Genomic DNA, 21,385 nt, shown 5'->3' on the forward strand with positions numbered 1-21,385 from the left:
TCAGGGCCCTGGGTTCCAACCCTAGCGTGCGCGCACACACACACACACACACACAAAAAAAATATGGCGACGTGGGACCAAGCAGACCCCGGCTGTTCATCCTGTGTATTGTATCCTGAAAGTTGACTGTCAGTTGAATACACTAAAAAAAAAAAAAAAGCTCTCCTCCTCCTGAAGAATAATCTTTCTAGAATCTCTACAGTCAAAAAACATTAGGTATTAAGTGAAACAACCTGGAAAAGAACACTATCTTTGTGGCTCATTTCTCTCTTGCTGGAAAGAACCCCACCATGCTTGAATGGCAGACCAAATTTCCAGAATCTCAGCCACATATGGTTGCCTGATTCTCTTTGTTTAAAAAAATAAAAATTATCAAAAACTACTCTTGGGGCTGTGGGTGTGGCTCAGTGGCAGAGCACTTGCCTCGCTCATGTGAGGCACTGGGTTGGATCCTCAGCACCACATGAAAATAAATAGACAAAATAAAGATATAATATATCATTATATATAACTACTCTTGGAAAAATTTTCCCTAACATATTCAAGGATAGGATGAGGACTAAGATGCTGTTTTAATGGGTAATCGTCATGTAATTATTTTCTTTAGTTCTCTGCATTCTTTAGTTAGAGGGACTCCGATTTAATTATGCAAGAAAAACAGAAATGTAACGTCCCTTGGTGGTCCCATCGCTGCTATGGTCTCATATAATCTGTATCGCTAATCTGAGCTTAGTCCTTATTATGCCCTTTTTTCCAGATGAGAAGCCTGAGTCTGGGCAAGAACAAGCAACTCATCCCAGGCCACCAGCCAGTGAAGTAGCAGAGCTATTGGATTCCAGAGTCCAAACCCTGAACGTCCACATTGAGTTTAGGCAGACTCCTGATTAAGGTTGTTTCCACAGCACCAGAGCACATAAAGACCAAATGGAAGCTGCACAGTGGCTTCCCCACATAGACCCTTGGATTACAGGTGCCTTTAGAAATGCCCAGTTGACCTCTGCAGTCACCTCCACCATCAACAGATGGCGTTAATGAGCAAGGGACGCCCTCCTGTGGGAGCCCAGGGCACAGTCACTGTGCTCTTTGGTCAATGTTCAAGTGACCAGTTATCCACAGCCTTCCCCTTGGGACAACTGAGGTCACAGGCCATGTCTAGCTGACTGTGAAAGACACTATTAAGAATCATCGATACGTGAGTTCCGGCTCTTGCTTACACAGCTTACTGTAAGAACCTGCCCGAAATGATTTCTTGTCCTTTGTTTCTTATAAATGGAGCTGTGACTTGTAGGAAACGGCTTTGTTTTCCCCAGTTGCTTTTAGAGGAGTAAAACATTCAGATCCCCAGGTGTAGCGACCAAAATTCAATATGTCTGAGACAGAAAAAGATAAATGGGGTTGTGGGTCACAGTGGGACAGCTGCGTAATTGATGTATGTGCGTCTGTCCCTGTGAAATATGATTGCCACTTCTATTCATTTTCTTTCACATTCCATTTTTTTTTCCTTTCACAGGCACTGGGAGGGAAAAAGCAACCTGCCATCAAATTCTCACAGCTTAACGCCACCCATTTGAGAAATGAGCAACAATAGGCGACCCCGCCAATCAACACTCTGCCTAAACTCAAGACCATATCTAATTCATCATGATATCCCCTGCGCTGGACAAATGGCTGCACGCGGCAGGTTTGTAATAAGTTGGTTGGGTGAACGAATCCATCCATCTATCCATCTACTCATCCACCCATCCAGAGGAGGGTGAGGCCTTGGGACCCCCTGGCCAAGCTAGAGGCAGCCGGAGGTCCAGCAGTCTAAGGCCAGCTGCTACTTTGCAAACATCAACCAGGGATCCTACCACATTAGAGATTCAAGCCCATAGCTCAGAGCCTAGAGAAGCTCCCAATGTGTTCCCATCAGGTAAGGTGCCCCCGTCTTCTTTCCTAAATGTTTTCTAAAGGCTCTGAAGAGGAGAGCAGTTCACACACACACACACACACAAAAAAAAAAAAAAAAAAAAAAATCAAATGTGGCTTCCCTGTTTTGAGGTGGTTTTTGGGGGGATGGGAGGGAAATTTTGTTTTCTAAGAAATGAGTATTATTAATTTGATCAAAACTGGTTGGTACCAGGCACAGTGGCGCAAACCTGTAATCCCAGCAGCTTGGGAGACTGAGGCAGGAGGATCACGAGTTCAAAGCCAGCCTCAGCAAAAGCGAGATGTTAAGCAACTCCGTGAGACCCTGTCTCTAATAAAATACAAAACAGGGCTGGGGATGTGGCTCAGTGGTTGAGTATCTGAGAGTTTAATCCCTGGTACCTCCCTCAAAAAAAAAAAAAAAAAAAAAAAAAACTGGCTGGTATGTGACAGAGAACCAAAACATCCACCCACAAGCACAGCACTCGGGCTCAGGAATGTCCTGGGTTGTCGGAAGAACCCCCCGGAAGCCATAAAAGTCCAAATACAAACTGCTAAATGGCTTCCTCCGAAAGTCCCAGGTAATAAATACTGTTCCCTGGGTGCTGTCATGGACCCTCCTAGAAATGGTGTGCAGAGCTCCAGTTGCTCAGTGCCCAGGCCAGCGGGGTGACTCTGAGTCCTGCGAGGGGCCCTGGGGTCTCCACATGCATGCAGGACACTGAGCCCTCCGCTCCTGTCTGTCGGACCAGCTGGGGTCTCCCCAAATCAGCAAAGCTTCTCCAAGGTGAGGCCCTCTTCTTCCTGCTAGTTTCTGGGGTTTCTCCCAGGCCTTCCTCTCCCCCCACCCTGGCTTGGGGAGGAGTGCTGCAGGGCAGGGAACCCCAGCAGGGTGTCTCCCTCTCAGCCGGTCCTCACCCTGGCCACATCCCTGGGAGCGGGAGCATCTCTGGCTTTGGCTGTGGGAGGGTGAGCGTGGTCCCTGTCTCCCTGCCAAGGGGGATGTCACGCCACCAGAATTTATGTGCCCGCGCTCCTTGTACCAGCTTTTCCCAGGTTACCTCCCCACCCATCACGGCCCCATTAGCTGCCCTGTGTTTTCCCCTAACTGTCACCAGCCCACACTGCCTCTTTGTTAGCCTGCAGCTCTCAGGCCGGCCCCTCCCCAACAAGCAGCGCAACTTAAACTTCGCATTGTGAAATATTTCCTCCTTCTCCCCTGTTCCCGGCTCCCGGCGCCCTCCTTGGGGCCCCCCGACTCTTTGGTAAAACAAACCCACCAAAGGGAATTCTTGGCTGTGTTTGCACAGCACGAGTGGCCCCCCCCCAGCAGCCCAGAGCCCCTCACCCTCCACACACACACACACACACACACACACACACACACACACACACGCTTGGCTCCTGATTGGTATTCAGCCGATACCTCCCTCTCCTAGCCCTTCCCTGCTTGGCCTCCGCGATCTGCCCACAGAAGGGCCTTTGTGGCAGGAGCAGAGGGGTCCAAACACCAGGGCTCCGAGGACAAGCGCATCGACTTCAAAGCGGGAAATGAGTCATTGCTCAACTGGCGAGGGCTGGGGGGCACTGTGGGGAGGGGGCTCCCCTGGGCACCTCCAACCAGACTGTCCCAGGAGTGCTTCGCCCGAGGACAGACCGTCTGTGTCTTTTCACCACTCAGACCCCATTCCCAAAGCAATTTGCTGATTTTTATTGTTTCAAATTGGACTTCAAAACGTGGGCCAGAATCCAGGGCCTCATAAATATTTTGTTACACAGTTCGCTGGAGCTCCTTGCTGGGAGGTGGCTTCCCGCACGGAGGCTTGAGCGAAGGGACTTCCAGGCTGCCAGTTTCCTGGGTCTGCAGGCAGAAGAACCATCCCAAACACTGTGGGGTGGGCCTCGCCCCTGTTCACAAACAGCCCCTGGCTCTGCACCTAAGAGCCGCCCGAGGCCATGGAACCCAGGCTGGGGAGCCTAGGCTGGGGGGCCCAGGCTATGGAACCCCGAGGCACCTCCACTGCCCTCTGCCTGGCACAAGCAGGGTTAGCCGCCCCTTGAGCCCCAGTGGGGAGGTGAGGAGCAGAGCAGCCCACCCTTGCGCTCGGGAAGCCTGCCCCACGGAGAACACACCGCTTCCCCAAGCCATCTGCCCCGGGTGCTCAGCTTCTGGAACAAATCCCGTCCCCGTCCTCGTGACATAGATTTGAAAATGACTCTCGGGGTTCCTCCACATTTTCTTTGCCCCAGGCCCCTTCACTGTATCTCACCTGAAGTGCTTTCCAGATAGCTCCTGACATTCGTCACCCCCCTGCCAGAGCATGTTCAGTGGCCTCCCCACAACACACGCCACAAAATGCAGATCCTGAGACTGAACATTGTTCTCTGGATGTGCCTGGAGCAGGACTATCCCCTCCCCTGGAGAGGACACCTTGCCTCTATTAATTCAGCTTAAGAGTACATTGGCTCTTTCAGGAAACTTACTGTCCCTTGCTTCATCCTTAGCTTGAAGTCATCAGCCCCTTTTACAATAAGTAAAACCCAGCTCTCCCCCCGCCAGGGCCTCTGCAGGCAATTTCATGTTCATCACTATGTAGGTCTCATTTCATGGATTCTAGTCCAGATCGTGGAAGTCATTTTTCAACCTTACTTCTGTCATCCGAAGTACGATGGCCCTCCCTTTTCAGCTCTGCACCACCTGCAAATCCGCTGTGTATCCTTTCTGTATGCTCATCCAGTCCTTTAATAAAAATGAGCATGGTAGTGCACACCTGTAATTCCAGCAACTCAGGAGGCTGAGACAGGAAGATTGCAACTTCAGGGTCAGCCTCAGCCATTTAATGAGAACATCAGTAACTTAGTGAGACTCTGTCTCAAAATTTAAAAAAAAAAAAAAAATGAAAGGATTAGGGGTGAGACTTAGTGGTAACGCACCCCTGGGCTCAATCCCAAGCATGGAAAAAAAAAAAAGGAGAAGGGAGAGGGGAATCAACATCACAAGACAGCATTAAAAAGAAAATCTATAGAATGGGAGAAAATATTTGCAAATCATCTCTATGGTAAGGTTTAAATATCCAGAGTACATACGGAACTTCTAGAACCCAACGACAAAATGATCAAATAATGGATAAAGGACCTGAAGAGACATTTCTCCAAAGATGATATATAAGTGGCCAACAAGCATATGATTGTGGCCAATGTCACTAGTCACCAGAGAGTGCAAGTCAGAACCCACGACATATGGCCTCACACCCATTAGGACAGCCACAATAAAGACAGAGAGAGAGGGAAAAGTCAGTGTGGTGAAGGTGGGGAGAAAGCAGACTCTCATGCGCTGCTGGTGGGACTGTGAAGTTAGGCGGCCACTGTGGGAAACCGTATGGGGAATCTCTCAAAAAAACTGAAAACGGAATTACCATATGATCCAGTGACTCCATTTCTGAGTATATATATCCAAATAACTGAAAGTAAGGTTTGGAAGAGATATTCATACAACCATGTCTGTAGCTGCATTATTTATAATTTCCAAAAGGCAAAAGCCACTCAATCATCATCACTGGACAAATAGATAAACAAAATGTGGTAGATACAGACAAGGGAATATTATTCAGCCATAAAGAGGAAGGAAATTCTGACATTGACCAACCTGGAGGACATTATGCTAAATGAAACAGGTCAACCACAAAGGGACAAAAATAATAATAATAATAATAATAATGTTAGATTCCACTCAGGTGAGATCCCCAGAGGAGTCAAACTCACAGAGACAGAGAGTAGAGTGGTGGTTGCCGGGCTGCAGCAGGGGTGGAATGGGAGCTGTTGAATGCCCAGAGAGTTTCAGTCTCATAAGATGAAATGGTTCTGGAGGTCAAATTTCACAACCAGGTGAACATACATAACACTATTGAACTCCATCCTTAAAAACAGTCATTAAACTCGACATTATGTGTATTAATCACAATAACAAATGAGCCACCCCTGAGGAGAAGCAAGACAGCCTAGAACTAACTGGGAAGGAAGGAGAGGTGGGGACTTGGGTTTCAAGAGCAGAACCAACAGCAGTGGAGGCCAAACATCCATACCGACCCTCTGTTTACAGTGACAACTCTGCTCCCCTACAGACTTCAACGCCGGGAGGCCTGAAGTCTCTAAGTAGAACCACGTCCATGCTCTCGGAAGGACTTTTGATGCCAACATGCTCAATGGTAAAGTGAAGATTAGGTGAGGCAGAGATGGATACCAGCTGCGAATTCATGAAAAAGGTAAGGTGCCAGGTGTACCCTGGCGTTGACTTCCTTCAACCTTCCCACTATCGTGGATCACAAATGGAAGTGTCGTGAGTTATACTTCGTGTCAATATTCATGTCAGAGCTCTGTGTTGAAGTCAGTTCCTGGGGAATGCGTTCACGGAAAGAGGCTGCAGAAATTCACCTTCCATTTATATGACGTCACCACCTCCTTTTCAGTCTATGAAAGCAAAGCCGTAGAATCTGCGTGAGTAAAACTCCCAGGGAGCAGAAAGAGCCACCTGCCAGACGCAGAGCCGAGGCAAAATGCTCAGGGAGAGATAGGTTCTGTCCCCCACAGCAAAGACAGGGAACCGCAGGCAGGGAGCTCCCGGCCCACCTGTCCCTTCCCACTGAGGCTGTGATGAGAGGCGAGCTGAGAAGCCCAACAGCCAAAGGCGTCCAGGACAGAAAACTCTACATCCAAGTAACACACTGGATGGAACCTGTCCTCCCACCACACTCCAGCACTTCCCACGGATTGGGGACTGATTATAATCAAAGCACCTGTATCAGGTGCTCCACAGGCACCACCCCTACTCCTGTCCAAGCCCTCCAACAGACAGAGGTTAAGTCACTGGCCCAGGCCCCATGATCACTAGAGGAAAAGAGAGGATTCAGTGCCAGGAGCCTGGTTACAACCTGGAAGAGCAGAGACAGCTGTCCAGAGGCCCTTGTCTTTGGTGGGCACCTGGGATTAGGATGGTGTGCACTTAACTGCGTAGTACCAGGCGGACAGGGGCCTGGCATACTCCCAGCCACTGAGGGTCCTCATGCCCCAAAGGGAAAAGACGGTGTGGTAGACAGAACAAAGCCGTCCCCAAAGATGCCCACATCCTAATCCCTGGAGCCCAGAGGTATGTGACCTTACTGGGACTTTGCAGATGTGACGTAGGCAAGAATCCTGAGACGGGGGGTGAGCCTGGACTATCCAGGCGTGTCCAGAGTGATCCCAGGGAAGGAAGGAGGCAGGAGAGTCAGAGTTGGAGAAGATGTGGAGCCGAAGTCACGGCAATGCAGTCGCAGGCCAAAGAATAAGGGTGGCCTCTAGGAGCTGGGGGACTCTCCCGAGAGCCTCCAGGAGGAAAGTGAGCTTCCAGCACCCCAATTCTAGCCCCACGATTCGGACTTCGAACCTCTAGAGCTATGAGGTAATAAATCTGTGTCGTGTTAAGCCACCCAGCTGGTGGTCATTTGTATGGTAGGAAGCAATACAGATGGCCAGGGCAGCAGCCACGGACGTAACTATGCCCACTGCTTGATTCACATGGTGAAGCCTCAACCCCCAGTGCATCTGTAGATGGGCCTTTGGAAGTAGCTAGGTGGAGGGTAGGGCCTGCGTGATGGGATCAATGGGAGAGACCCAGAGAGCTCACCCTCCCGAGGTGTGTGTCTCCCCCACACCACCAACACGGGAGGACACAGCAAGAGCGTGGCTGGCTCCATGGAGGCCAGGAAGAGGTCCCACGCTGGGACCCTGATCTTGGACTTCCAGGCTCCAGTCATCTACGGTATTTGCCACGGCAGCCAGGGACAAGTTCAGGCAACCCTGCCAGGAGCTCTGACCACAGCCAAGGCCCAGGATCCCAGGTGGCGAGGAACACTCAGTGAGTCAAACCCTTGAAGGCAAAAAGGGCCCCAGGTCCACTGATCCATGCACAAGGTGCCAGGGAGAGACGGGCTCCGTGCTCATGGTCAGCTCGGTGAGCCAGCGAACGTGAGCCGACCACATGCTGCTCACTAAGATGGAAAAATATGCCGCCTACTAGACCCAGAGAGTTTCACCAAGAAGCTTTCCCAAAGTGCCCAGTGGTTTAAGGAGACGCGGTGTTATTTTTCCGCTGCCCATTTTTCCTAAAAGACAAGCACTTCCTCCCGAGCTAGTGCCCACCTCGACAGGCTCGGTCAAGCCCAATTCAGATTTGAGAAGCCCAACCCTCCCTGCCCAGCCAGAGTCCACTCGTGCACCCAGGATCCACACGAGGGTCCACTCATGCCAGCCGCGGGCTGCTCCCAAACCAGCAAGATGGAGGGCTGCATCTCCTTAGGGAAGGTCAGCTTGCAGGAGGACCGGAAGGAAATGTGGGGGAAGAGGCAGAGATTTGGTAGAGACGTGGGGACGTGTTTATCATTTATCAGCTCTTTACTCCTCCTCTGCTCCAAGGCCTCCTGCTTGAAGACACTCCAAGTTTCCCTGGGACAAAGATCAGGCTTCTGCCAAGAGGTTCCTCATTAACACTGGGGCCAGACTGACCACAGAGGTGGGCAGCCCAGGAGCTTCCGGACACAGGGATGGAGTGGGTGGGGGAGGAACAGGCCTAAAACACAAGACAACCGTGGCCAGCCATGTCACCAGAAAGAAAACCTTTTGATCCCTCCCCCAGGGCAACATTTGAAAGATTGGAGCTGTTAAAATATCTTTGTTAATAATGTATCGTCCCATATTTTTTGTTAATTAAGAGCCAATTTATCAAGTGCCAGCAGGGTTTCTTACTAGTGTCAGAGAGCTAGCGTTGCTCCACCGATTCCAAACTACAGGGTCCTGCCAACACTTGAGGACAGCACATCAGCCTGATGACACACGCTGCAAAGAGCCTGAGGAACCTCGTCCTGTCTTCTTCAAGCCTCCAAATCCCTTGGTGCTTGGCCAGGGATCCCAAGCAGGAAACACACTGCCTGGCACCTCAGCTGAAAGGAGGGCCTGCCCAGGACATGCCAGGCCCTGGCCCATCCCCACAAAAAAATGAACTCAGCAGGCACGGTGGTGCATGCCTATCATCCCAGCAGCTTGAGAGGCTGAGGCAGGAGGATCATGAGTTCAAAGCCAGCCTCAGCAATTTAGTCAGGCCCTAAGCAACTCAGCAAGACCCTGTCTGTAAATAAAAAATTAAAAAGAGCCGGGCACAGTGGTGCATGCCTATAATCCTAGAGGCTCTGGAGGCTGAGGCAGGAGGACCGCTAGTTCAAAGCCAGCCTCAGCAACTTAGCGAGGCCCTAAGTGACTCAGTGAGACCCTGTCTCTAGATAAAATACAAAAAAAGGGGCTGGGGATGTGGCTCAGTGGTTAAGTGCCCCTGGTTCAATCTCCAGTACCAAAAAAAAAAAAAAAAAAAAACTGAACCAATCAGAGCCCACCGTGCACAAGTCATCACCAGCACAGCCCCAGGTCAGCCTCAGGAAACTCATCTCCACCTCCCCCCACCCAGGGGTCCACACTTCCTCCTTGATCCGATCCTCCCCCACCCCCAGCTCAAGCGCCTCCAGCCTTCTGAAGCAGGAGGCACTTTCTGGGCTCTCCGTGTCTGCCCTCACAGAGGGGTGCCCTGGCCGCCTCTCCAGACACTCCATTTAACCTGCCACCATTGGTTATCTTTAGCCTACAAGCCAGCACTGAGCCCTGAACAATTGGCTTCATGTTTCTGGGCCACAAGTCAAAGCCAGGTCAGGCAGAATAGGGGACAGCTGGAAAGCACGGAGTCGGTCAAATCCATGAAGCCAAGGGCCAAGGCAGACCCTGAAGCCCAAGCCCAGGACCCAGAAGAAACAGCAGGTGAGTCCGACACGTCCCCTCCCACCAGCCACAGCCCACCTGTCTGCTGGGCTCACTTGGGCTGGAGGGACAAGGGCAGGTCCTGTTCCCCGAGTTCAGCCTGGTAGGGGAGGTGGGGACAAAGGGTTATAAGGAACACCACGGAGGCTCTTTCCTCCAAGTGCTAAAAGGGCTCAGAGGATGGAGGTGAGCAACGCCTACCACCAGCTGAGTGGATAAAGAAAACGTGGCATGTCCCGGCAGGACAGTAGTGTTGCACCAGGAAAAGGAAGGACATGTGACAGATGCTACACCACGGGCAGACCTCAGAACCACAGAAATATGCCAGTCACAGACGGGATGCCCTGTGGGTCCATTCAGACGAGGTACCAGGATATAGGCAAAGCCCTAGGGACAGCACACAGAACAGGGGTCACAGGAGGGTGGCTAGGGGAGAAGTCATTTAATGGGAGCAAAGGTTTTTCTTGGGATGATGACAACATTTTGGGCATAGATAGTGGAGATGGTTGTGACATATTTCACATCACATATATTTTTTATAACTAAAATATATATTTTAGAAATATATATTTGTATGTTAGCTCAAACATTATTTAAATGCCTTATTTGAAAAACAAAACCCTCTTAATCTCTCATCTTCTGCTTTTCTCTATTTTCCAATCAATATCTTAGCAAAATTGTTTGTATAGTTTTGGAAACAGCTTTTAAAAACTCCTCACCTCCCCCAAGTTATGCACACCAGGCCCCTCCTGCATGCGTGCCTCTCGCCGGATTCCTCTCTGTGATTATGATCCCATACGCCTCATAGGAACCCGTGCAAGGCTGCAGGAGGGGTGGGGTAGCCTGTTGGGTCTTGAGCCCTGTGTAACCACACCAGAGTGGGCATTCTCCCAGCATGGCCATGGACTGATCACCGGCCCCAGGGCTCCTGGGCTCCCTTAACTGTCCACATTTGTGAAGGCCTGTGTGGTTCTGCGCCAGCCAGAGACAGAGGTAGATTCAAAGGCTGCAGCCATTGCCAGGGCTACATGCAGGACATTCATCCATGCTGGGCTCATCAGCCACTCTGGCGCTCTGGCGTGTGGGATGTCAATCTCAGGCTGGCCGACCCCTTCCAGGAAACTCCCGTGCCACCCAGTGGGACACTGGCCTTTTTTGCTCCAGCCTTGACAGCAGGCAAGGATTTAATGATTGGGAAGCACTTGGAGAGTCCAGAGTGCTCCATGATTGCCAACTCCGGGCGGCTGTGGGAGGTGAAGAGTCTGCTCTCGGCTTCTTGCTTCCTTGGTGTGGCTCTCACATAGGAACCAGGCCAGGGGCAAGCAGAGGCTCACTGTGCACTCTGGGGAGCAAGGCTTCCCAAAGAGGAGCCAGAGAAAGAGGGGCTTGATGATCCCGCAACTCTTGGATCCTCCCACACTGACCGAGGATCTCTGATGACCTTGACCCTGGGAATCTGCATTTTTTGTAAACTCCCCTGAGACAACTATTTCCCTCTACTTTGGGTATGGATGGGTCTGAAGGCAGTGTGTCGGTTTGGGGTGGCCAGACCTGGGTTCAAATCTCAACTCTGTGTTCTTACTTGGCAAGTCACTTAACACTAGTCCCAAAGGTGTTCACTGAAAAAGTAAATTTGTCAAGTTTCCCAGACAGAGAAGGTTGAGAGTTGGAACACTCTGCATCACCCCTGAGAGCTTTACTGTGCACGCAAGTATGACCAAAAGGTGAAAAGTCCCCCAGGAAGGACCTGTTGTCCCAGCACTTTCCCTGTCAGTCTAAGCAGGGAAGCTTCTATCATAATTGACAGGAATGACTCCAGATTTACTATCTCACCGGGCAAAGCTCATGACATTCCTTTCTGAGAAAAGGGAAGCCTAAGGAGTGACGGATGGCGTCCTAAGGAGTCCAGAGGCAGTTCCGGCAGGAGGGAGGCCCTGGCCCAGCGAAGGCCCCACTCCTCACCCACTGTCTCTCCATCGTCAGAGTGGCCGGTTCCGTTCCACCGCCCTGCTGCCTGGCCTAGACATGTCACAATAGCGAGGTCACCTTCCTGCTTCGGGTAATTTTCCTTGGAGGCAAGACGGATCCATTTTTAACAGCTCTTCATTTCAGCAGAGAGAATGCCCCCCTGCCTCCGATGGGGGCTGGGGGCCAGACGGGAAGAGAAGCTTTGTTCTTCTGACCAGTGCTGACAGTTTAATTAAACCCAGCTTGAGACAGGGTCGCTGGGGTCAGGCATTCTTCAACAGGGCTCCGGCAGAATCTCACAGCCCTGCAGCTCCAACCACCAGGGCCCTGTTAATGAGTTATCGTGGTCCTTACAGCAGGGATATAAATAAGGGGAAATAAATGCCCTGGGCTGCCCTTAATCACCCACCCCCCTCTTCCCCCTAGGCCCAGCAGAGACGAAAAGGGTCGATCTTGTCGGGACTCATATTGGTTTCAAGGCTAAAAGGCGGCCCAAGGGAACTGTTTCCAGATGCAGCTTCTGGACAAGACGGGGGGACGCAACCATCCAGAGCAGCCGGACCTGGAAGGACAGAGAGCTGACTCACCTGTGCCCCCCCGAACCTGGGGTTCAGTGAAAACTGGGGTTTGCTGCTCTCAGGAAACGGCCAGGTTTCGAACATGGCCCTCTAACCCCAGCCTAACCCCTGTGCAGGTCCGTGGAAACATCATCACATCCCCTGGGGGTTGTTGGCTGGCAGGTGTCGGAGCAGATCCCAAACCCAGGCGAGTGGGAGGTTATGGAGGGTGAGGGGAGACAGATGACAGGGCTGCCTGTTGGGAGGGTAAGCGGTGGGAGGCTGGGTGGTGGTAAGTGGAGGGGTGGAGGGATGGGTAGGTGGGTGGGCGAGGATAGGAGGTGCCTGGGTGGTGGGTTGTTGGAATGCATGGGGGGAGTAGGTGGGTGATATTTACTGTGACCTTCAGCTACGGCAGACAAGACTCAAAACTGGCTCGGTCCCTTGGCCGTGTCACAAACCCTCTGAGTTTGCATTTATTTCCTCTATAAGACGAGGAAATGCTGCTCTCACAGAGACGCTGCTGACAGATCCAGATCCTGTTTCCAGGTCTTTCAGGACGAGCCTGGCGCAGAATGACCTTCTGCTCGTCCTGATCATTACTATAAGGACTGCAGTTCCTGAAAGTTTTCCTGTCCGCCCTGGGACATAGAGGCAACAAAAGATGTCACGGGCAGGCTCGCTTCTGCAGTGGCTGACTCTAGACGAGGAGGAGGTGGGTGCCCCCTTCTAAAGGGGGGTGGCCCCCCACAATGGGAGCATCCTCAGGAAGTACAGACTTCACCTGTCACTTCAGGGCACCAAGAAACGTTCCCAGGGGCAACATCACCTCCTGGCTCCATGTCTCCTCTCCTTTCACTACTCAGCAAAATAGTTCAAAAGCAGATTCCCTTTGCCAACAATGACTGTCCCACACTGAATTCTAGCCCGTGGCCTATGGAGCCCTTCTCCTGGTGGCAGACCAGCCTCCCTCCATGGCCTCCTCTGGGTACTTCTGCAGGGCGCCCTTCACCTCCCATGAAAAGAAGCCAAAGCCCCCCTGGGGGAAGGTCCCACACAGCGAGGGACGATTCTGAGTTAGGGGGTGAGACCTGTGAAAGCTGATCTCCACAGGGATGGGGGACACCTGCACTGACGCTGGATTAATGCTCAAGTGTGGGGTCACTTGCAGGCTGGGAGTTGGGTTGGCCACCCTCACAAGCAATTCCAGGGTGGGCTCCCTAACATGTCCCTAGCGCCTCCCACAGGCCACAGGGTGCACACCTGGAAGAGGGCTGCACCATCCTTCAAGCCTCGCAGCAGCCCCGCACAGACCAAGCAATGAACCCACGGACTCCACCACCCTTGCACTCTGTGGCCAAGAGTCCCTCTCAGCACATGTGGTCTTGCTCCAGCCCTTTTCATGCTGATTTGGCAAAGCCTCTGCATGAAAGTTCCTAATTTGCTCCAGATGCAAAGGATTAGTAACAGATCTCTCCAAAGCAAAGAGAAGGTCAACAGGTGACAGACCAGAAACACTAGGCACTGCCTCCCGACCTACCCTGCCTTCTCAGGAATCCCTCTCACCCCCAGCTCCCAAGGAGGCCTGAGGTCCAGAGGTCCCACTAGCCCCAGTACAGCTCACTGGCCAGGGGAACGATCACCTTGACCTAAGATGGAACAATCAGATTCTTCAGAAATCATGCGTTGAAATCCCAAACACTTCAAGGATCAAAAAGCCACAGCCACAGGAAGCAGGAGGGGAGTCTGCAACGTGGCTGACCCAAGTGGCAGGAACTGAGATGCTCCAGTAAACCCGGGGCACTGCTTTGCAGGGAAGAGTGGGACAATAAGGTGGATGTTCTGAAAAACTAGAAGCATCCTCACATCTAAGGTGCCACAAGGGCCAGCTGAACCTTCATTCCTGCCTGCTGGCTGCGCCCTTACGCGGTGCTCCCACGGCTTCCATGCCAGCCGGCCAGGGCTTCTGTTTCTGGAACCAAGCCAGCCCAAGTGCTTCTTGGCCAGACCAATGAGGGAACCTAGCAGAGAAGTCAGACACTCAGGTCCAGAGAACAAGGGTAGAGGTGAGGTAAACTAGCTCCTCTGTCCTCCCCTATGACTACCTCCAAGGTGAAGGTCTCAGGAGCCCACAGGCCAGGAACACAGAACCAGATTAATAAAAGGCATGAACTCCAGTCCTGGGTGACACTCGGGGTGTGGTGCAGGGGAATCCTCCCCAGAGTCCTCCTGGCTTGCACACCTCCCTTACAGAGATCAGGAAATGTCTAGGGACTGGGGGTGTAGCTCGGCACAGCAGAGTGTGTGCTCAGCATGTGTGAAGCCCCTGGGTTCAATCCCCAGCACCAAAAAGAGAAAGAGAAACAGAGGAGAGCTAAATAGTCTGTGGCCCTGGTCCAGCTATGCCTGCATACGAAGGATCTCCTGCCAAGAGTTCAGTGTGGAGGGAGAAGCAGTAAGTGCTGAGAGAAAGTTCTGGCTCTAGAGCCTGCACATATTCCCAAAGGGCCCAGGTGAGAACATCCAGTGTCTCTAAAGGCCACGGGTCCATCTGGCTCCCAGCCCAGGAGAACGCCAACAGCAGGTGTCACACAGACTCCTGTCCTCTTCAAAGGCTCCTCAAGCCATTCAACCCTCGAATAGATTTCCTTGTGCCAGCCCTTGGTTATAGAATCTGATTATTTAACAGTTGCTAAAGCATAGAAGTCCTTTGCTCTAGAATTCCCTTGAGACATGAAACCATGAAGAGCATAGGGCTAGGAGTCCAAAAGGGGCTTCAGAGGGACTCTGAGGAAGTCACAATACCTCCAACCTTGTCCCAGCAGCAGGAGACACTGCCTGCGTCATGGTCACACGTCAGGCTGTGCATAGGAGCACGATCCCCCACAGGGCTACTCACTCACTCCAGTTATCAGGGACATGAGAGACATCCACAATCAGGCCCCCAGCCCTCAGCTGGCCCAGGCTGCCACCTGCCACCTCGCCCCACCTGCATCAGGTTTACCTGCATGACCTGGTGCCTCCTCCCCCACCTGGGTGCTCTCCTAGAGCTCCTTCAGGGAGGAAGCAGCAGCCCCCATCTCTCACCCAGTGCCCTGCTGGGCAAGCAGAAGGCCCCAGACAATGGTTCCAAAGGTTGCTAGTGACAACAATTAAGGGGGCTCCAACTCTCCTAACTCAAACTTCAAAAACCTAACAGTCCTCTGAAAAAATTCATAAGCTTATATGGCTGTTCTAAGTCATTACAGAGAGCAAAGTTAAGAAAAACATGTCATTAGAAAGCAGGTTTAGGGCTCAAAGTTAAGAATTACTCTTTTTTTTTTTTTCTTTTTGTAGTGATTATCAAAACCACAGCCTTACATACACTAGGCAAGCACTCCACCACTGAGCTCTATCCCAGCCCAAAAGGAATTTTCTGATATGCAGATCTTTCCAATAAGGGAATGGATTGTCTGGGGAAGTGGTGAGCACCCCATCTCTAAAGGTAGCCAAGCAACAGCTGCGGGCGATATGCTAAGGAGCTGTAGAGGAGGTTTCTTAGTAAATCTTCAGGGTCCTGTCCAACTCAAGAGTCCACAAAATGAAATGCATGGTAGAACAATTCCAGACACCTCTGGGAAATCACAGATCAGAATTAGCAACTGTCCTTTAACCCCAAAAGCAGCACATTGACCACAAATAAAAATACGGCTTTCCACCCTGGTTAGTAAGCTCGTCTACTAAAAGGTGGAAGGAACAGAAAACAAATTAGTCTGAGAAGGGCTTATAGCTGAAAGAATCAATATTCAACCCAAGGCTCGAGATCCAGGGCATAAGAAGGACCCCTGCAAGGGCTGGCGGAGGTCAGTGCCACCCCAGCTCCCCTGCCCCTGCACTGCTGGGGGCAGCGCATGGGATGGATGAACTGGGGTTCTTTCAAGCGCTTGTCATGGAGAAGCGTCCCACACAGCACCTGGCCTGGCCTTTGATGGCCCAAACCCTTCCTGCCAGGTGAGGAGCAGCAGGAGAGGTCATGAGGAAGTCCAGGCCCCACTGACCACAGGTGGGGAGGAGATCACAGGCAGAATATTCTGGCACTAAGCAACACTCACAGTCGGGACAGCGCCTGGTTATTCTGGAACAGCAGTTCTGGCAACGTGTGCAGCTGGTTCCGGTTCAGTCGTCTGAAAAAAAAAGAGAACAGAGGAGTTGGAAGTCACCTAAGTGTCCAGGAAATCCAAAGGACTGCTCTAGAATTCCCTTGAGACACAAGGGTCCAGATTCAAGACCTAGCAGGGTCAGGGTGTGAGCCCAGGGGAATCGTCTTCAGAGGGCCGGTTCTATCTATGAAGTGGGAACCCCACCATCCGGTACCTGGAGGGCAAGAGTGACCTCCAAGAAAGCCACTCGCCAAGTCTCCCCGCCCTTCACCATCACCCTGCACATCTGCAAGAACCTCTGTGACAGGGAAGGACTGACTGGCCAAGAAACACGAGATCCGCCCTCATGGGGAAGATGGCCAAGCAGCCCCCATTCCTAATTGCTTGTGGTGAAGCAATGGTTTAGTTTTCTATTGTTTGCTTTGGTCTTTTTTCAAAATAAAAATAACTTGATCTTTTTAATTATTCATGAAAAGGCATGCTTTTAAAATCCAAAATCATAAGAGAAAAGTGCTCAACCACAAGCATTTTTCTCACTTAACAGTTTGTGCATGGCTTTCCAGGCCAAACAATAGAAAGTTCCTTTTTTTTTTTTCTCTAGTGCTGAGAATCTAACCCAGCCTTCATGCATGCTAGGCAAGCGCGCCACACTGAGCTTCACCCCCCCAGTCCTCCTTTGTGACTGAACAGTATGTCCATGACTTTAATTCCCTGGAGGCTGGACAGAGATGTTTTCAGCAGTACAAACAGAGGCAGGAGCAGGAAGTCTGGTTCTGGAATACAGCCGGATGGGAAGACATCACGCAGAAAGGACCCAGACTTGTCCTGCATTTAACCAAACTCATCTCTCTCACCTTAAGCAACTAATTCTTTGACACCAGAATCGAGGATATAGCAAAGGATACAATCTGAATCTTGGAAAACTATAATAGACAATATTAAAAGTTAAAAATTATTGTTTAGCCTCTACAGAACCTCAGCCCAGCAAGGGGCCTGAGACTCATAACATGTATAGCCCTAGTCCACGGACAGCCTGCTGGGTACCAGCTGGGAGGTGCCTGGAGCTGCACCATCTCTGGCACTACCCCAAGGCCTACTGAATCAGTGCCTGCACTTCAACAAGATCCCCTGTGACTCGTGCACACATGAAGGGTGCAGAAGCACTGATGTGTGTTACAGCCCCTGCCAGTAAGGCCACAGCACAGCCCCAGTTACACACACTATCACTTTGAGTGGTTCTTTGACAGACTGTGATAAACCAACTCAGCAAAAATATTCTTCTAGAGGGAGAGAAAAAGAAACTCCATTTTACGCAGCCAGCAGTAACTCATCTGTGGTTACCTCCTAGAAGGTCATCTTTCATCTAATAGGTGAGAACTGTCACTGTCACCACATCGGGGACTGTCATGTTTCCAGCATGGTACAGACAATTAGATGTGCAGCTTTAGGAGACCAGCTGGAAGAAATTGACTTTAAAGGGCAGCCTCCTAGGGAAACACACCGTTACCTCGAGAAAGAAAGAGACCACCACTATAATCCTCACAGCCACCCGGGAGACATCAGATGGCTCCAAGTTCCTTAACGCTGGTCCAGTCATTAACCCTGTGTTTCCATGGCCTGAAAGTTGCTGGGGTTTGTTTTGTTTTTCCCCCAAGCCTTTCCCATTTTTTTGACTTCAATTTTTGTAAAACATTTAGAGGGGGGAAAGGAATTCAACACCTAGTTTAAATTTAGAGAATCAAAGGGTACCAAAGAAGGAGCCGGCATGGCGAGGGACCCATAGGACACTCTGAATAATAAAGGCAGCAGTGCCACCATCACTCCAGCCTTGGCTGTGCGCCAGGCTCTGGGAGAGGTGTTCGACAGGCATTACTCCATCAGTGGAGGGAAAGCAGAGTAAGAAGGTGGACTTCTCTCTCCTGGATATGACAACAGCATCTCCTAGTCATGCCCACACCCCCTCCTCGCCACAACCCCCTGGGGAAGGTCTCACTACCGCCATCGCAGTGCCATGGGCTTGGCTCTTAACAGCTGCCCGGGGTTTGTCTGTTGGCCTTGCTGAGTGTCCCTCTTTGAAAGATGAGGGAATCGGGATGCCAAGAGGCTGAGTGGTGTAGATGTGGGATTCGGAAGCCTGCCTGTGGGTAGCTCCCCATCCCGGCTGAGCCCCACTCAGCCAGCTCATGGGGAGCTGAGCATGCTCTGTGTCCAGCTGCAGGCCAGCGGGTGTAGCCCATCCTCCCGGGCCAGTAGAGCCACACACTTCCATGTCTACACTTAACAGGAACCAGGTATGTCTGTGCTCAAACTCGTTTATCACACAGGTACTTTATGGAATTCAATTAATTTCATTCACAAATGAACTAAATAGAAAAAGAAAGCACCATCACTATGAAAACCAAGCTGAATGCTTTCAAAATATTCAATAAAACGGAAAGAGCTGCTAATTAAAGAGCTATTAAATTAAATAGAAGACTTAATTCTCCACCAAGATTGCTTCCAAGGGCTTTTAAAAAATCTTACTTCACCTTGAAGAAAGCAAAACAAACAAACAAACAAAAATCTTAAACAAGGTATGTAAGTGTGGTTTAGGAGAAGAAAGCAATATAGGACCCGAGTGAGTGCCTCATGCTAAAAAGAAAGTCTTGTCAATAAATAAGTAAATAAATAAATCTGGGGAAAGGGGCCGATAAATGCACATTGACATGTTTTAACTGAAAATGAAATGTTTACAGACTACGTGGCTTCTCATCGCTCCCCACTTCAACCAGCTCCCAAGATAAACTGATCCCCTCTGGTATCCAATAGGTCAGACAGGGTGGCCACTAACTGGCCATTCACAGAAAGGCATGGGCACCTCCAGGGACAGAACAACTGTCCCCTGCAAAATTGCTGGTGACCCACCCGGAAGAAAGGAACTGAAAGAGGACAGAAGGACTTAGTCTACAGTGACAAGTCACCACTCCAAGAAGAAGACCCTGGCCAGCCTGGGGTGGTAGCAGCAGGCAGGACGGGGACCACCCTGGTTGTGTGGAGACCCCTCCCCCACCTCTCCTCCTCCTCCAGGGCGGAGCAGCACAGAGCTGGAGCCAGAAGGGGCTAGGTCCAAACCAGCCCCTCACTGCCAGGTCATTAATATGTATTTTGTTTTAAGCCTTGTAAAGGAGGCAGACCCGGGACTACACATCTGGTCTAGCTGTGAGCTCCTTATCGCTCAGTTTCAGGCCTGGAGGAGGAACACAAAAGAAGATTGCCTTGATTTTCTTCCAGGCTGCAAGAAGGCAGCAAGCCGATCACATTCTTTCCCCTGTGTTTAATGCCTTCCTCTCTTTGATATTAGAGTGAAAGGTGGAGTATTAGGTGCCTAGTCATTGGGAGCTCAGACTCTGAAGGGGAAGTGATCCAGGTTCTAATCCCCTCGTCGGCACCACTGTGGGCAAGCGACTTAACCTCGGTGCACCTCTGTTCCCCGTCTGTAAAATAACACTCGCAGCAGTGTTGTTTTTGAGATTAAATGAGAGTGCAGGTCAAAGAGCTCACCTTGGTTCCTGGCACAGAATAAGGCACCCAGTGGCAGCTATAATTGCTATTAAAAACTCACTGTAAGGAAATCCATGAGAAAAGCACAGAGAATAAAATGGAAAGTGCCCGCTGCTATCCCACCACTCAGTATAATTGCTTTCTTTCTCTTATAATCTGCTCACAGAGTAAGCGGTTTTATTTACAAAAATGTCACTTCCTACCTTCCCCGCTTAATATATATAGGCACATTTCCATGGTCTCAACTGCTCTTCAAAAAAATGTGATTTTATATCTTACTCCATCAAAATGGTTGTTTCTAATTTTTTTTTGTATTTCAATAATATACAATGAAAATCCTTATGTATAAATTTTTCAACTATGTCTCTGATTCTCTGATTGTTTCCTTAAAATAAAACAGACTATCTGATTCAGAGAGCGTGAACTCCAGGACCCTTGACACCTATAACCAAACGACTTTGCAGGAAGGACAGACAGACAGGTGGCCCCATGACTGAGTGCCCACCTCACCCACGAAAAAAGCCTTTTCTTTCTCCGTGTCACTAATATACAAAAACTGATCAAGACCCAAACCTGAAACAAACCACGCAAATCAGAACATGCTGCCACCTTCTGATGTCCCCGCTGTTGCTCTGAGTACCTAAGCCATCTTGACGGTCCCCTCAGCACACTAATGGCTTCTGCTAAGAACACAAAAACCCGCCTGCGGGTGCAGCTGGGTGGTACAGCGCGCTTGCCTAGCGTGCCCCGGGGCCTGGGTTTGATCCCTCACACCAAAAAACAAAAACCACACAAATCAATGAACGGGCATATGCCTGGGGACGAGATGACAGGAAGGACTTGTGGGGAGGTTTTGCCATCACATATCTTCAGGGACAGACAATAGAGAGTGGCACTAGGGATGGTGGAAGTGCACTGCCAGGTTCCTCTGCCACCAGCTCCCACACCCTGCGACCTCTCCCCTGGCTGCAGCTCCGCCCGCTGCAGGCTCCACTGTGAGGCACAGGCAGGCTGGCTGGGGGCTGGGGTCCGCCCCCCAGGGGCTCCCTCGTTGGTTGCAACTGCAGCTTGACTGCTGATCCACTTTGTACCCTCCCTAGTGACCCCCACCCCCAAGCCTGCGCCCTGCCAGTACTCACAGCCGCTCCAGTTCCTTCATGTCATCGAAAGCCCCTCGCTCCACTGCCACGACCTGGTTCTCCATCAGCTGCCTGGGGAGACAAAGAGACAGGACAGCTGCAGCGTCAGACCAGGACTCCCGGAAACAGCTGGCACCAGGGAGGAGCTGAGGCGAACTCTGCCAGGCGACGTTGGCACAGGGGCAAAACAGGAGCCGTGCCCAGGCCTCACACAGACCCACGTCCCAGCCTGGATGGACACAACCTTGCCAAGTCCCCAACACAGGCTCCTCAGCACACCCAGGCTGACAGCAAGCTT

The 21,385-nt window shown here is 51.0% G+C and overlaps 1 protein-coding gene across 1 annotated transcript in view; it reads right to left on the reverse strand.

The window, feature by feature from the left end:
* Slit1 (slit guidance ligand 1) overlaps window positions 1-21,385 on the reverse strand; it is a 153,582-nt gene that overhangs the window by 111,159 nt on the left and 21,038 nt on the right. Inside the window, exons 3-4 of the mRNA XM_076834200.1 lie at window positions 21,088-21,159; window positions 16,361-16,432 (exon numbers count right to left, since the gene is read on the reverse strand). Coding sequence (XP_076690315.1) covers window positions 16,361-16,432; window positions 21,088-21,159 — 144 coding nt within the window. The remainder of the gene's footprint in view (window positions 1-16,360; window positions 16,433-21,087; window positions 21,160-21,385) is intronic.

Source organism: Callospermophilus lateralis, chromosome 15, assembly GCF_048772815.1.
Source record: "Callospermophilus lateralis isolate mCalLat2 chromosome 15, mCalLat2.hap1, whole genome shotgun sequence".
NCBI lineage: Eukaryota > Metazoa > Chordata > Mammalia > Rodentia > Sciuridae > Callospermophilus > Callospermophilus lateralis.